Source organism: Capricornis sumatraensis, chromosome 3 (genome assembly GCF_032405125.1).
Source record: "Capricornis sumatraensis isolate serow.1 chromosome 3, serow.2, whole genome shotgun sequence".
NCBI classification, from domain to species: Eukaryota; Metazoa; Chordata; class Mammalia; order Artiodactyla; family Bovidae; genus Capricornis; species Capricornis sumatraensis.
In genome coordinates this window covers 113,994,800-114,011,688 of record NC_091071.1, presented here as the reverse complement: position 1 = coordinate 114,011,688, position 16,889 = coordinate 113,994,800, and the positions used below count along the sequence as shown (strand labels likewise).

The following is a 16,889-nucleotide window of genomic DNA, read 5'->3' as shown; positions in this document are numbered from 1 at the left end:
GTCCTGACAGTCTCTATGTCCTGTCCAGCCCTTCTTCTTCATCCCCTCATCATTTTACATAGTTTCAGGACCTTTATCCTGGTCTCTCTCAGCAACACTCACCCCTTTCAAATCCATCCTCTGTGAACACCAGAAGAATAGAAATAACACATTGTCCCATGGATGAGGGAATACTTTGAAATGCTGTTTCTTTTCATTATAAGTGCTACTGAATGGTTAAACTCTTTAACCATATACTTATAATACTTTGATGAAAGTGAATCAGTTCATCATTTTTGATAGCTCCAGAATAATCTCAAGTAGATATTAAGATGACTATGTTTTTCTTCATAATTGAGATCCTATTACTTATGTGATTATCAGCCTAACCCATTGTATATCCCTATGCTTCTGCACATGCTGTTTGCTTTGCCAGAAATGTAGATTCTCTCCATATGGCCTTTGGTCATTATGTCACAGTCTCCTCTGGAGTGAGTTTTACACAGGACCCCGGGGCACCATGTGCTTGGTTGTGGACACCTGCCCAGCAGTGTTCCTCCCAGATGAGGCAGGCTGATTAGCCCACTGAGGTGAGCTGATTAAACCCTTTGGTTCTTCTGTGTTTTTTTTTCCCATAGCAGTCTGAACTGTCATCTGAAGAAAGTCCAGAAAAGTTAGGAATCTCCCAACTACATCGGCGAAAAGTCATTTCCTTGAACAAGCAGATTCTGCAGAAGACCAAACAACTGGAAGAGGTTGGTGTTTTCTTTTCATAATTTCATTCTAGTAAAATAAAGCCATTCTTCAAGAAGGGAGAAACTAACAAGGAGTCAAGATCTCTGTGTCAGAAAGATCAAAGGAGGCTGTAGAACAGGGGATCGATGTAATCTGGCCCTTGGGCAATCCAGCCTCCACCTGTTTTTGTAATGCATGCATGCATGCCAATCACTCAGTCATGTCCAACTCTTTGCAACCCCACAAATGGTAGTCTGCCAGTCTCCCCTGTCCATGGAATTTTCCAGGCAAGAATACTGGAATGGGTTGTTGCCATTTCCTACATCAGAGATCTTCCCAACTCAGGGATTGAACCTGTGTCTCCTGCATTGGCAGGCAAATTCTTTACCACTGAGCTACCTGGGAAGCCTGTTTTTGTAAATATTAATAGTTTTTTGAAATATATGCATATGCATTTGTTTACATATTTTCTGTGGCTACTTTTCAAGCTTCAGTGGGAGAATTGAGATCTATAAAACCTAAAATATTTTTCTACCTGGTCTTCACAGAGAAGATTTCCCAACCTCTGCTCTAAAAGAAGATCACAGGGCAAGAAGAGCATTAGTTAATTCACACAGATTAGCTGAGCACTGCTGTGCCGAGCACTGAAATAGGCCATGGTGGTGAAAGAAAAACAAGTTATGATCTCTGCTCTCAGGGTCTGGAGGTAGTGATGGGAAGACATATGCCATCACTTTTTTCTGTCTTTATCAATTTAAATGCTTCAGCCGCCTTTTTTAAGATTATAGGAATAATCCAAGTTCCCTGTAAATAAACCAGCTACTATGGAACTGTATGAAGATAAAAATTAAACTCTCCTGGTACTCGTCCAGTCCCGCTCCTTAAAGCAACCCACTTTTCTAGGCTTTGCAAGGTCTTAAATCTGCTCATTCAGCTGGGGAAGAGGGGGTTGTTTGGTTATAAAAACTGAGTTTGATTTTCACTCATTTTATTACATGTATCTCTCAGTAATGGCTATAAAGGACTATTTTTTTTAGAGTAATTACAAAGTACTTTTCATAATTAACTCATTCAGTTCGCGTAACATCCATATGAAGGAGGTACTATTATTATTCTCATTTACAAGGAACCTGAGGCAACAGAGAAGTGAAGTAGTCTTGCCTGTGGTCACACAGCTTCTTAACAGCAGAGCCAAGACCAGAGCATATAGGTCTACCTCCTTCTCTCTGATGCTGCCTAGTGTGACATGGTACATATGTGCTATGGCTTATTTAACCTGTTCCTCTTTTCATGAGGGTTTTTCCCCAGGATTTTTTTCCCAGTTGTAAGTTTATGCTATGATGAACATCTTTGTACAGTCATCTTTGTGCAAATATGTAAATATTTCTGTAAAATGGATTTTAGGAAGTGGAACTGCTGGATCAAAAAATATATGCATTTTCAGTTTTTCTAGAAACTGTCAAATTATTCACCAATTATTTTACTAGTTTACACTTCTACACATAATAGTATGTGAGAAAATCCAGACTCTTTAAATCCGAGATGATCTCCTGCAAGGTCCTGTAGATTGAAGGCAACTGGGATACCCCTGCAGCCTTAGTGATGGGAGCCACAGAGCGAGTCTTAGGCCACAGAGAAATGGGGGGAGGAGTACAATAAGGGAAGGAATGCAGAACATCTCATGGTCCAACAGGGGGATATGCTGTAAAGGCAGAGAACAGGAAGGTAGCTAGTAGCTAACTGACAAGAAACCTGAGACTGAGGAAAGAGGACCCAAAGGAGGTATTAACCAGTGGGCTAAGTGTTGGGAGGTCAGTATAGGGGTTCATGATGAGTAAGAGGATGGAGGTGGGAGAATCATGGAAGACTCCAGCAAGACAAAAACTTAGCTAAGCTACTGGGACAGTTCCTGTTAGAGCAAAGATGAAGGAAGCTCTTAGTTTAGTTAATCAAAGAGAAGAGAAGAATCTTCCCTTCCTTAGCAAGTTCCTACTTCCCTGGCAGGATCCAGCCCCCTTGGGTTTTTGTTGGGGAAGCCTTCCTTGATGAGCAAGATGACTCTTTCCTTGGCTTCCCCAGGCCTGTCTCTGACCAAGCTCTTCTCATACTTTAATCTTCAGCTTACTGGTTTAGCATCTTGAGGGGCAAGGTTTGTGCTGTGTTCTTTGTCTTCCGCCGTACACTTCATTTGAACAGAACCTTGGGTAAATGTCGGATGGGTGGGTGGGTACAGGGTTGCAGGGTGGTGCAGGAAGGTGGGTGAAACAGGTGGGAAATGGCAGCTCCTCTTCCTGGAGCTTCAAGAGTTAAACCATTAGGATTTCAAGAGAAAAACAACTTTCTCCAGAAATGCTCTCATCCCCCAGTGATACAGATAGTTTAGTAGGAGGCCATTGCACAGATGGCTCCCTTTGCAAAGTGAGAGGCCAGAACTCCCAGCTTCCCCTGCCTTTATCTCTCCTGCCCTCTGCTTGTGATGGCTCCCTGAGAGGCCTGGCTGGAAACGCATCAGTCATGAAGACGGGTAACCCAAAGCACGATTTAGGAGTAGTGATGGTGTAGGTGGTCTAATTCTAACTACATCTGTAGATGATGTAATTCTAATAGGTCACTTACGGGCTCAAACATAGGCTGAGTTGAAAGTTCCCTGGAGGTTCTGTGGGTAGGACTCCTTGCTCTATCTTCCGGGGCCTGGGTTCAATCTCTGGTTGGGGAACTAATAGTCTCACAGGCAGCATGGCGTGGCCAGTAAGTAAACGAATATATATATTTTTAATGGGCTGAGTTATTTTGAAATAATTGTTGAGATATAAGATGTAATTTCTCATTGTTAATTTGTATGCAGATAACAACTGAAGTGTTTGATGAGTCTAACTGGTTTTCTACCACATCGCCTTTTCAAAAGTAGAAATGTACAAACCCTTTGAGTTTTGAATAGAATGTTTTCAGATATCTGTAAAGTTCATAGACAGCATGGGATACACCTTTTTTGGTAAAGAAAAGGGAAATGACATTTTTGAGATGTAAGTTTATGATTGTGTGATTTTGAGCAGTAAATGTAATTCACCTTCTTTCTCTTCATTGAAGTCCTGACTCCTTTCTCCAATCTGACATTATTTGCCTTCCTGTCAGATTTTATGCTAGGACTTCCCAGGTGGCACAGTGGTAAAGAATCCCCCTGCCAATGCAGGAGACATGAGAGAGGCGGATTCAATCTCTGGGTTGAGAAAATCCCTTGGAGTATGAAATGGTAACTCACTCCAGTATTCTTGCCTGGGAAATCCCATGGACAGAGGAGCCTGGTGGGCTTCAGTTCATGGGGTTGCAAAGAGTCACACACTGAGCAACTAAACATGCACACACAAATTCTATGTTAGATTCTTGAGTACTTCAGTGCAATTTGTATCCTATGAACCAGCATGTCCATTAACTGAATTGATTGTAGCCATATAGTAAACTCAGACCTGAATTTGAATCTAAGCTTTATCAGTTATCAACTATGAAACTTGAATGATTTACCTCTTCTGAATCTTTACTTTCTCATTTGTTAAATAAGACTAATGTCTTCTTCCATTGAATGTAAGGATTCATTGTTAGGATCCATGCAGAATACCTAGTACATCACCTGACACATGGTTGGTGCTAATTGAATCTAAAATGTCCACATTTGCTCAGCTTAAATCTTTCTGAGCTCCCATTTTCTCATCTGTGAAACATGGATACCACCGTATCTGTGCTGTTGTGAGGATCAAATGAGAGCAAATATCTTTTATCTTTCATTTACAGCTTCAGGCAAGTCATACTGACCTACAAGCCAAATACGAAGGAAAAAAGAAAACCCTGACAGAGGTGAGCAGATTTCCTTCCTTCATGGGTCTTGTTGGGAATTGTTGACCTGTACACTCACATCATCAGTCCGTGTGGAGGGGTCACGATCTCTTTCTCAGGGCTCAGGTCCATCTGGACAAAGGACAGTCACACAGTAGCATGTCTCAAGCCATGTTTATCCATGCTACCATGTTCTAAACCATCAGGGTCTTGGGTGGAGGGGAAGATTGCCATGAGCTGCAAGGCTCAGGAAAGCTTCCTGAGGACAGAGAGCCTGACAAGCAGGGTTGCCATGTGAAAGAACACAGAAGATCATTCATGGTAAATAACTCCTGCTCCCCAAGCCACAGGCTGGAGAAAGTACCAGAACACTGGATTCCTTGAGAGTGAGAAGGTCTCTTTCTGTAAAATGACACAACTACAGAGGGTATAATTTGTTGTTCAAAATTGCCAGAGATCTCCTGGTAGAATGGGGGAGGGAGTCTCTGGAGGAAAAGAGGGTTGCAAGTCTGTTTTGACCCCATGATCCATTTCCTAACCCAGATTGCAGTGGTGCTGTCCTCCATCAGCATCACAGCATAGCTTACCCACCACTTCCAATTACCTAGGAAACCAGGCGAGAAAAGCAAATACACAAGATGCCAGCTCTGGCATGAGGGGAGTTTAGGTCTTTCTATTTCTGTCCCTGTTTCTACAGAAAGCTAGTCCTCATCCGGGTCTGAAAATCTCTCCTCCCTGTGACTTTGGTGCTCAGGCAAGATCTATCCCTGTGAGGTCCTAGTACTTTCTGAACCATGTGGAAATGGGACTGATCTTCAGAGACATTTCTGAAGCCAAGGCAGTCCCTATTTTTTTATTTTTTAAATTTCACGTGAAATTTGCCCTTTTAAAATGGTTGTTTCTCTAGCAGTATGCAGCACTTAGTTCCCTGACTTGTTATAAACCTGGCAAAGAAACCTGGCAAAGCTTTGTGATTCTGACCTGGACTGGCCTCTTCAGTTATTGTCAGAATGTTTGAGAAGGCAGGCATGAGGATAACAAATTAGAGGAATTTTTAAAAATTCTTTCTAAAGATGCCCGTGTTGCATTTGGACACATCCACTTTCTTTACACTGTTCTGTGACTCCAATCCTTTTGGATTAGATGGGAAGCTTGGTGGAACCCCTGCTGCTATCTTCCTGTGCACACTCCACAGTCCTGGCTTAAAAGGTGCCAAGTCATGGACCCATCTTTGTATAACAGTCTGGAAAACATTCAAGGCAGAACATCTTGATAAAATCCTAAGTGGCTGTCAAGTCACTTTTGGTACTAAACACTGGATCAAATATATTTTGAGCTTTAGTTTCCAAGCTCTTCCAAGAATCCAAGCTCTCAGTATTTCTGTTTACCTTCTAAGGTCTCGTGGCTCAGGCTAGGGGCAGGGTGGCAGTTTCTGCCGAGTCAGAGATCTCCATTGTGTTCTGTGCACTGGCTTTTGGAACTCAAAAGCCCTTTCATTTTGGGTGAAATTCTTGGTAGATTGGATCTAGGCTGGTCTTTGGAGAGAGATCAAGCCCTGAGCCTTTGGAGTGGGAGCACTGACTCCAAGACCCTAGACCACCAGAGAACTAACCCTAGGGAGTATCAAATAATGAGAACTCACACAAAGGAAACCGCTTGAATACAAGACCCAGCATTACCCAACCACCAGTAGCACCATGTGCAGGACGCCTCATCTAAACAACAAAAATACAAACAAAATCATCAGCAGACAGGATTACCACCTCACTCAGTGTTACCCATCAGACGAAAAACAAACAAAAACTCAGCACAAATCTCACCCTATACGAAGCTTACACAAACCACTGGACCAACCTTAGGAGGGCAGAAACCAAAAGGAAGAAAGAATTCAAGCCTGGGAAGAGAAGACCTCAAACACTATCAATTAAAAAAAAGAATGAAAAGGCAGAGAAATACTACACAGATGAAGGAACAAACTAGAAACACAGAAGTCTAAATAAATGAAGAGGAAATAGGCAAACTACCTGAAAAAGAATTCAGGATAATAATAGTAAAGATGATCGAAAACCTTGAAAACAAAATGGGGAAAATTCAAGAATCAATTAACAAAGACCAAGAAGAATTAAAGATGCAGAGACAAACAACATAATTACTGAAATTAAAAATAATCTAGAAGGAATCAATAATAGAATATCTGAAGCAGAAGAACAAATCATTGAGCTGGAAGATAAAATGGTGGAAATAACTTCTGAAGAGCAGAATAAAGTAAAAAGAATGAAAAGAACTGAGGATAGTCTCAGAGACCTCTGGGACAATATCAAATGCACCAACATTCAAATTATAGGGGTCCCAGAAGAAGAGAAAAAGAAAGGGTATGAGAAAATATTTGAAGAGATTATAGTTGAAAATTTCCCTAACATGGAAAAGGAAATAGTCAATCAAGTCCAGGAAGCACAACGAGTCCCATGCAGGATAAACCCAAGGAGAAACATACCAAGACACATACTAATCAAACTAACAAAGGCTAAACACAAAGAAAAAAATACAAGGGAAACCCCATACACTTAATAGCTGATCTTTCAGCAGAAACTCTGCAGGCCAGAAGGGAATGGCAGGATATATTTAAAGTATTGAAAGGGAAACATCTACAACCAAGCTTACAGTACCCAGCAAGGATATCGTTCAAACAAAATTGATGGAGAAATAAAAAGCTTTTCAGATAAGCAAAAGTTAAGAGAATTCAGTACCACCAAACCAGCTTTACAACAAATGCTGCTGCTACTGCTATGTCGCTTTAGTCATGTCCAACTCTGTGCGACCCCATAGACGGCAGCCCACCAGGGTCCCCCGTCCCTGGGATTCTCCAGGCAAGAACACTGGAGTGGGTTGCCATTCGGACTTATATAGTTAAGAGACACAAGGGAAGAAAAAAGATCTAAACCATGGTCAAGTTGGGTTTACTCCAGGAATGCAAGGATTCTTCGATATATGCAAATCAGTCAGTGTGATCTGTCTGTGTGTTAGTTGCTTAGTCGGGTCCGACTCTTTGCAACCCCATAGACTGTAGCCCACCGGGCCCCTCTGTCCACGGGATTCTCCAGGCAAGAACACTGGAGTGGGTTGCCATTTCCTTCTCCAAAAGGAACTATAGAAAGAAAGTGAGGTCGCTCAGTCATGTCCAACTCTTTGCAACCTCATGAACTGTAGCCTAGCAGTCTCCTCCAACCATGGAATTTTCCTGGCAGGAGTACTGGAGTGGGTTGCCATTTCCTTTTCCACAATCAACGTGATACACTATATTAACAATTTGAAAGATAGAAACCATATGATAATATCAATAGAGGCAGAAAAACCCTTTGACAGAATTCAGCACCCATTTATGATTAAAACCCTTTAAAAAATGGGCATAGAAGGAACCTACCTCAACATAGTAAAGCCCATTTATGATAAGCCTACAGCAAACATTAGTCTCAATGGTAAAAAACTGAAAGCATTCCCCCTAAGATCAGGAACAAGACAAGGGTGTCCACTTTTACCTCTGTTATGCAACATAGTTCTGGAAGTCCTAGCAGCAGTAATCAGAGAAGAAAAAGAAATAAAAGGAATCCAGATTGGAAAAGAAGAAGTAAACCTCTCTTTGTTTGCAGATGACATGATACTGTATATAGAAAACCCTGAAGATAGTATCAGAAAATTACTAGAGCTAATCAGTGAATTTAGCAAAGTTGCAGGATATAAAATCAATACACAGAAATCACTTCCATTTCTATATACTAGCAATGAAAAATCAGAAATAGAAATTAAGGAATCCATCCCATTCACCATTGCAACAAAAAGAATAAAGTATCTAGGAATAAACTTACCTAAGGAGACAAAAGAACTGTACACAGAAAATTATAAGACACTAATGAAAAAAACTAAAAAACAACATAAATAGATGGAGAGAGATTCCATGTTGCTGGGTAGGAAGAATCAATATTGTGAAAATAACATATTACCAAATGCAATCTACAGATTCAACGCTACCCCTATCAAATTACCAAAGGCATTTTTCACAGAACTAGAACAAAAAATTTCACAATTCGTATGGAAACACAAAATATCCAAAATAGCCAAAGCAGTCTTGAGAAAGAAGAATGGAGCTGGAGGAATCAACCTTCCTGACTTCAGATTATACTACAAAGCTACAGTCATCAAGACAGTATGATACTGGGACAAAAACAGAAATACAGACCAATGGAACAAGATAGAAAACCCAGAAATAAACCCATGCACCTATCAGTACCTTATTTTTGACAGAGTTCAGTTCAGTCTCTCAGGCGTGTCTGACTCGTTGGGACCCCATGAACTGCGGCATGCTAGGTCTCCCTGTCCATCACCAACTCCTGGAGTTTACCCAACTCATGTCCATTGAGTCATTGATGCCATCTAACCATCTCATCCTCTGTCGTCCCCTTCTCCTCCTGCCCTCAATCTTTCCCAACATCAGGGTCTTTTCAAATGACTCAGCTCTTCGCATCAGGTGGCCAAAGTTTCAGCTTCAACATCAGTCCTTCCAATGAACACCCAAGATTGATCTCCTTTAGGATAGACTGGTTGGATCTCCTTGCAGTCCAAGGGACTCTCAAGAGTCTTCAACACCACAGTTCAAAAGCATCAATTCTTTGGGGCTCTTTCTTTATAGTCCAACTTTCACATCCGTACATGACTAATGGAAAAACCATAGCCTTGACTAGATGGATCTTTGTTGACAAAGTACTGTCTCTGCTTTTTAATATTACTGCCTAGGTTGGCCATAACTTTCCTTCCAAGGAGTAAGCGTCTTTTAATTTCATGGCTGCAATCACCATCTGCAGTGATTGTGGAGCCCCCCAAAATAAAGTCAGCCACTGTTTCCACTGTTTCCCCATCTATTTCCCATGAAGTGATGGGACCAGATGCCATGATCTTAGTTTTCTGAATGTTGAGCTTTAAGCCAACTTTTTCACTCTCCTCTTTCACTTTCATCAAGAGGCTTTTTAGTTCCTCTTCGCTTTCTGCCATAAGGGTGGTGTCATCTGCATATCTGAGGTTATTGATATTTCTCCCGGCAATCTTGATTCCAGCTTGTGCTTCTTCCAGCCCAGCGTTTCTCTTGATGTACTCTGCATAGAAGTTAATAAGCAAGGTAACAATATACAGCCTTGACGTACTCCTTTTCCTATTTGGATCCAGTCTGTTGTTCCATGTCCAGTTCTAACTGTTGCTTCCTGACCTGCATATAGGTTTCTCAAGAGGCAGGTCAGGTGGTCTGGTATTCCCATCTCTTTCAGAATTTTCCACAGTCTATTGTGATCCACACAGTCAAAAGCTTTGGCATAGTCAATAAATCAGAAATAGATGTTTTTCTGGAACTGTCTTGTAAAACTAGGCCATTCCATGTGAGGCCACCCAATACGGACAGGTCATGGTGGAGAGGTCTGACAGAATGTGGTCCACTGGAGAAGGGAATGACAAACCGCTTCAGTATTCTTGCCTTGAGAACCCCATGAACAGTATGAAAACCACCATATGACCCAGCAGTCCCACTCCTAGGCATATACCCTAAGGAAACCAAAATTGATAAAGACACATATATCCCATGGTTCACTGCAGCACTATTTACAACAGCTGGAACATGGAATCCACCTAGATGCCCATCAACAGATGAACGGATAAAGAAGTTGTGGTACATATACACAATGGAATATTACTCATCCACAAAAAGGAATGCATTTGAGTCAGTTCTGATGAGGTGAATGAACCTAGAACCTGTTATACAGAGTGAAGTGAGTCAGAAAGAGAAATATTCTAAATCTAGAATAATGGTACTGAAGAATTCATTCTCAGGGCAGCAGTGGAGAAACAGACATAAGAGAATAGACTTACGGACATAGGGAGAGGAGAGGAGAGGGTGAGACGTATGGAAAGAATAGCATGGAAACTTACATTACCATATGTAAAATAGATAGCCAATAGGAATTTGCTGTATGGCTCAGGAAACTCAAGCAGGGGCTCTGTGTCAATCTAGATAGATGGCATGCAGCAGGAGATGGGAGGGAGGTTCAAAATGGAGGAGATATAGGTATACCTATGACTGATTCATGTTGAGGTTTGACAGAAAACAAATTTCTATAAAGCAATTATCCTTCAATAAAAAAATAAATTAAAAAAATATTTTTTGAATCCTTGCATGTGCTAGAAAGGTGGAAGTTTCGAATTAAGTTAATAATAGGAGATACTCTCCCTATCCTCACATGATAATGGCAACCAACATTGCGATGTACTGGCTGTGCTGTGGGCACATCATTTTTGTTACCATTGAATCGTCCTGTCAACCCTGGCAGCACACTGTTAATATCCCTGCTGTGCTGCTGGAGAAACTGAGGCAAAAAGGCCACGTAGATTCCAGTGCTGGAGACCTGGCACCATGACCTCTCAGGGAGTCAGGCAGTCAAACTAATTCTCGTCTAGGAAGATGGGAGGCTATGCTGAACAATGTAGGAAGAAGCCTGATTTAGTCAGAAGACTGAAGACCGGGACCCTGAATCAGTAATGAGCTCTGCCTCTGGGCCTCAGTCTCCTTATCTGCTCAAGGCAAGGCCTGGGCACATGAGCACTCTGAGCCCTTTCCTGCCAGTGTGCCAGGTTTTACCTCTTCAGCAAAACCTAGTGGCCCTGGAAAACAGGGAGGACCTGCCTTCCCTGGAATATAGGAGAATAAAGCAGGGTGTGAAAGGTGGAGCATGGATGGCAGCCCTGACGTGTGGGGGAGGCGCTGCAGGCCCTGCATCAGTGGCGGGCCCCTTCTAGCCTGTGCACTTCCTAATTTCAGCAGTACAACTTTAATTTCTTATGTGGAGGTTGACTCTTTTTTATATATGGAGGATCCTCTCCAGCGTAAGGGCATTGACTGTGTCTAACGTTTTCCTTGATCTACAAACTATCCCTTCAGATCAGAATTCATTTGTTGAGTTGATAACCTTTCTTACAGTTTTGTCTTTCTTAAAATACATGATAATTCTTAATGGTGTGCTTGTTTGTGATTCTGAAATTTTCTGTTATCAGCTGTGTGGATTCTGTATTCATTTTATGCAGCATCCTCCACATAACTATTTTGGAAAGGGGGTCCTGCTGTTTGGTGAGATCAGCCAGTGTTAACTGATATTTGGGGTCAGGACACTGTCCCTCCTCCTGAGTCTTGCCAGGTCTCTGGGAGCCGCCCTGCCTCTGGGACTCCTGCGCCAGCTTTTGGGTTAAGGGAAGCAGGTTTCACTGCACAGCCCACTGGCTGTTCCTGATGCAGACCCCAGTCCTGCCGCCCAGTTCTTCCCACACCTGCCGGATCCACACGGTGGTCCTCCACTGGCCGGTCTTACCTGCTACCATCTTTCTTGTCCCCAAGGTGCCTGCTCCTGTCATCAAACAGAATCACCTGAACTTCCCAGGCCTTGAGAAGGAAGGACTTGCTGCCACTTGTTCTCAGCTAGAACTCTTGGAAGTTCTTTAACTTTTTTTTTTAATAGGTAGCGCATTCACATAGTTCAAAATTCAAAAAGTACAAATGGTGTCCCCCTGTAACCCAAGCAGCTACTCTACCTAGAGGGTAACCAATCACTTGTGAATCTTTTCAGAAAATTTTTGTGCATATACAAATAACGTGTGGGTTCTTTAATGCATGTGTATACAAGATGTATACATGTATACCTTCCCTGATGCACACTGGAATAGTGGTTTTATGTGTTTTCTTCAGCTTACAGTAAATGTTAGAGATCATCATAAAAAAACTGTTTATTCTTTTTTAATAGCAGCTTAATAGTCTATTGTACAGTAGATCTACACTCCTTAAAAATTGAAATCTGAGTTTCCTTAAAGTTTGCTTTTTAAAGTCTCCACTGACTCAGAGAAAGAAAATGGAGTTTTTCAAGATAGGAGATTTAACCCTGGCCCTGTGAGTAGCCCCAATAGTGGTATCCTGAGATTGAAACCCAGGTCTGTCTCTCATAGCTGCTGCTTTTATTTACTTCTTCCCACTGAGAGACACCTGCTGCCAGCATTACTTTGGCTTTCCACCCACTTGCTGCTGTGATTTAAAGGTATTGCCAAGGTTTCTTTTACCCACAGCCTGTGTCAGGAGGGCTGTGGTTTTAATGTTTCTGTGCTGTCCCTCCAGCCCCATCCTGTTCCCCTTGTGTACCTGTTTTCTCAATGTATGGCCATGTCCAGTGGGCTGGGCCACCTGTCCAGAGAGGGCACAGGTGTGGGCCAGGAAGGAGAATGGAAACCCTCGCCTCCTGTCCTGGCAAGTCTACAGCAACATGCCTCCTTCTCTCCCATAGCTCAAGGGTCACAGTGAGAAACTGGACAAAGAGCAGACAGCTCTCGAGAAGATAGAGGCCAAAGCTGATCCGAGGTAGGAGATCTCAACACGTGGTGTTTATTTTCTCTGTGAGTGTGGCTGGTGGTTGGAGAGCAGGGCTGAGGAGCCCAGGTCATGGCTGCTGGCGCCATTCTGCCGGTTATTTCACGCTGATCCTGATCCGGGGCTGCCTTCTTCCTCTTCCTCCCACTTCCCCTTGGCTCGGGAGCAGCTATGTTTTGTATTTTGTTTTGTCTGTTTCCTCCTTTTTAGAAAGTAAGTAATACTTGCAAGGTTCAAAAAGACATACACTGAAAAGTCTTCTCCTGCCCCTGCCCCCGGCTACCCAGTCCTCCTCCCTTGGAGTCAACCATGGTTACCAGGTTTTAACAGCACTGATGTTACCCTGTCCTTCAAGAATGAAAATGTTGTCTTTTTTTTACCAAGACACTGGGTTTTGGGTTGATTGTTTTTTTTTTAATTAATTGTCTTTAGACAATTTAAATTAAATAAAAGCATTTACATTTACATTTAAAATTTTAAATGGGAATTAAAGTTACGATTCTATCTGTGCTCTGAGTCTTAAGTAGTTGGTATCATTAAAAATATACAGTAATCTCAAAACACATTGATGTTTCTGCAGTTGATATTTTAATTCTGTATTCTGTTACATGTGTTTGAATGTGACCTGATGGACTCAGCTTATAGATGAAAAATAATGTCTGTTAAATGGTGGTCATTATCATTGGTGGGCAGCCTACTAGACACTCTTGGGAGAGACAAAAGAAATTAAGAAAAAAGTTCCTTTTTTTCTGGGGTCTTGGTTTTAGCTGTGATTCATAAAATCATAGTGGTTTGTTGAAAGTCAGTTGTTTTTTGGTCTTTTCAGCATCCTGCAGAACTTGAGAGCCCTTGTAGCCATGAATGAAAATCTGAAAAGTCAGGAACAGGAGTTTAAAGCACATTGTCGAGTAAGTGTTGCTTGGTGTCATCAGATGTTAACAAAGATTCTCATACAGTCTCCTGCTTTCCCTCCTCTTGTGCTGCTGCGGGTCCTATCCAGGTGTGATAGGAAGAGGAGGTTCACCAGGCAGGTACGTGGTAGTGTGCAAGAGGAGTAAAGTGCTTATGTTGTGATCAGAGGACACCAGAAATGACTTGGATGAGTAACTCTGTGTGCCAGACCCCAAACTGAGAGCACAGTCTAACAAACAGTGTTTTCTAATTTACAAGCGTATTTAAAAGAAAAGTTCTACAAGAGGAGTAGTATCATACGAAACTAGGGCCGCCCTAAAATCCTAACATGTCTCTGTCACATGGTCCAATAGTGGGGGTGATATGTGCACAGGTGACTATGTGGGAGACAGGAAAAGAGGGCTGAGTTCTGTGAGTCTAGGGGAAGAGAGGCCACTACGGCGTAGGAGCCCTCTAGAAGCTGTACCTGACTTAAGCAGATGAGGGTGACGAGTGGAGGAGGGCTGGATGAGGCAGGGCTCCAGGCTGGAAGGTCCCAGGAAAGGTGGGGAAGAGCTGAAAAAGAGGAGGCGGCTTGGGACTGACTCTAAGCCACTCATTCATCCCATGTCCCAGTGATTACTGCGAGCCTCACCTGCCCTTGGGGAAGAAAGACCCCTTCTGACTGAGATACGGCTGCCTCTACCCTCCTAAAAAGACGTTCCCAGGCTGAAAATCAGAGGCCTGGGGGGCTAGTTCTTTATGGACTTCTTGTCCCCACATAAACTCGCGAATGTGAAAATAAGACTCTAGATCAAGATAAATCATTACATCCAGTTACTAGCCTGTCCAGATCTTGTAAATGTTCATATTACTTTTAAAGGAGGAGATGGCACGGCTGCAGCAGGAGATCGAAAGCCTGAAGGCTGAGAGGGCGCCAGGCAGAGATGAAAAGGTACGGGCTGTGGAGGGGTGCTCCAGACGGCTGGGGGCTTTGTGACGTCCACCATGAAAGGGTTTCTAGAGGACTCCCCAGCAGAGTCTGGTGCTGAAAGGGACCAGACTTTTCCTCAACCTTGTCCTCTGAACACTCATTTCTCAAATGGTTTTCGTTGATATGTGTTCCTGAACTTTGTCTTCTTTTTGTGAGTTAAAGCAGCTCTGAGTGTGGACGGCAGCAACCCTGGGCAAGCGTTAACCGGTTTACAAGCCCGGCTGCCCCTCCATTAGGAATGGGTGTTTCTAGGAACTCCTGGAGCTCTGGTCCCCTTTGTCCCATTTACCTCTCAATTGTGTGCCAGTTTGCTGATTTCGCCCTGCACTCCTGCCCCGGGACATGGATGCTGCAGAGAGCAGCTCGCTCGAGATGTAAGGTCGGGGCTCTGGTTGTGGGGAGCATACCTGGCTCAGAACAGGTCCCACTGGCTCTCTGAACAGGGGCCTTGATCTTCCAAGGAACTGTTGTAGACAAGGATGGAAAATAAAGTCTGTTTCTCTCACCAAATGAGACCTTAGGGATCACTGGTTTGTTTTCCCTTCTCATACTCCATTCAAAGCTTCTTTGCTGAGGCTCTCTGTGCTTAGGTCAGGGTATGGCCTCAGACCTCGTCAACTGCACCCTCTTGCTTGGGGAAATGGGGAACTTGGGGCTCAGGGAAGGGAGGGGACTGGAGCAGCCAGGGCCTTCTGCCAGGGCTGGGCCTGGGCCTGTATGGACACTGCCCCGCTATCAGGGAGACAGGCCATGGAGGTGCTGCCTCCCTTTCGTGACGGGTTCTGTCACTTCAGCCACAGCCATGAGGACTGGTGCAGCTTTGGCAGAGTATGGCTGGGCCGTGGGTGGTGAATTGGGACCACCCCAACTTTCCAGTTGTTTCCAAGACTGAAACTCTGAGTTCAGCTCAGCCAGCCTCTGGGTTTGTATAGAACTCAGACTTTAAGGGCGGCATTTCTCTTCTTAGCCATCACACCTCGCTAGAGGGATTGACTCGCATTTAGAAACAGAGTTTAGCTTGTTAATATGTGACTGATGGACATTTCAGAACAGTTTAAAATCTAGCACTCATGTATGGGCTGTTTCCTGTTCAGACATGATCGGCAAACTGCCAGCCCACCCCTTCCTACTTCTGGACCCTCAGCTTCTTTCCTCAGAGATGATTTTTTCTTTCTTTTTTTTTTTTTTTTTACTTTTCCTCATTGCAGACCCTCTCTGGGGGAGAGTCACATGGTGCCTTAACCTCTGCAATGACGCACAATGTAAGTACCTGCCCATTCTCAGGACCAGTACTGTCCTCTGTGGGCGTGGTGACCAGCTTTGTGTCTTCAAAAGCTTCTCACACCGCCTTCCATCATCTCTGTGGCCACCTCCTCGTCTGTGGGCTCTCAGGACCTTGGTCCATCTTGCACACCCGCCCCTGGGGTGGAGCACAGCTTCCCTGTGGACAGCCCTGAGGCCCTGCACCTGGCCCAGGCATTCCATCTCCAGCCTGGCCTCTGAGCTGGGAAGGGGAAAGCCCTGTAAAGGGCCACACCTGCTGGTCACAGCCCACAGGCTTCGAGGGGCGGGCAGTGTGCAGGGAGAGAGCTGTGTCTATGGGCTTGCGTTTCGAGGTCAGGGGGTGTTAAGGGCCAGGTAGTGAATATTGTCAACCTTGTGGGCCAGCTCCACTCTGGTCCTCAGAGTCAATATATAAGTGAAAAGACATAGCTATGTTCCAATAAAACTTTATTTATAAAACTAGGCACAGAGGGAGGTTCAGGTGGGAGGGGATATGTGTATACCTGTGGCTGATTTGTGTTGAGGTTTGACAGAAAACAACAAAATTCTGTGGAGCAGTTGTCTTTCAGTGAAAAAATTTACAAATTAAAAAAAAACTAGGCACAGGCAAATTTGGCTCAAGGGCGGTTGGATTTAGCCATTGGGCTGTTTGCCAACCCCTGTTCTGAGTTAAAGGAATGCTTCCAGGAGAAAGGAACAGAAAAGGAAGAGGAGGAGGAAAGGAGCAACAGGAAAGCC

The 16,889-nt window shown here is 43.5% G+C and overlaps 1 protein-coding gene across 3 annotated transcripts in view; it reads left to right on the top strand.

Moving 5' to 3' along the window:
• CCDC93 (coiled-coil domain containing 93) overlaps positions 1–16,889 on the top strand; it is a 107,123-nt gene that overhangs the window by 71,338 nt on the left and 18,896 nt on the right. For all 3 annotated transcript variants that reach the window (XM_068968087.1, XM_068968086.1, XM_068968088.1), the window contains exons 12-17: positions 618–734; positions 4,501–4,563; positions 12,900–12,973; positions 13,809–13,890; positions 14,757–14,828; positions 16,076–16,129. In XM_068968087.1, coding sequence (XP_068824188.1) covers positions 618–734; positions 4,501–4,563; positions 12,900–12,973; positions 13,809–13,890; positions 14,757–14,828; positions 16,076–16,129 — 462 coding nt within the window. The remainder of the gene's footprint in view (positions 1–617; positions 735–4,500; positions 4,564–12,899; positions 12,974–13,808; positions 13,891–14,756; positions 14,829–16,075; positions 16,130–16,889) is intronic.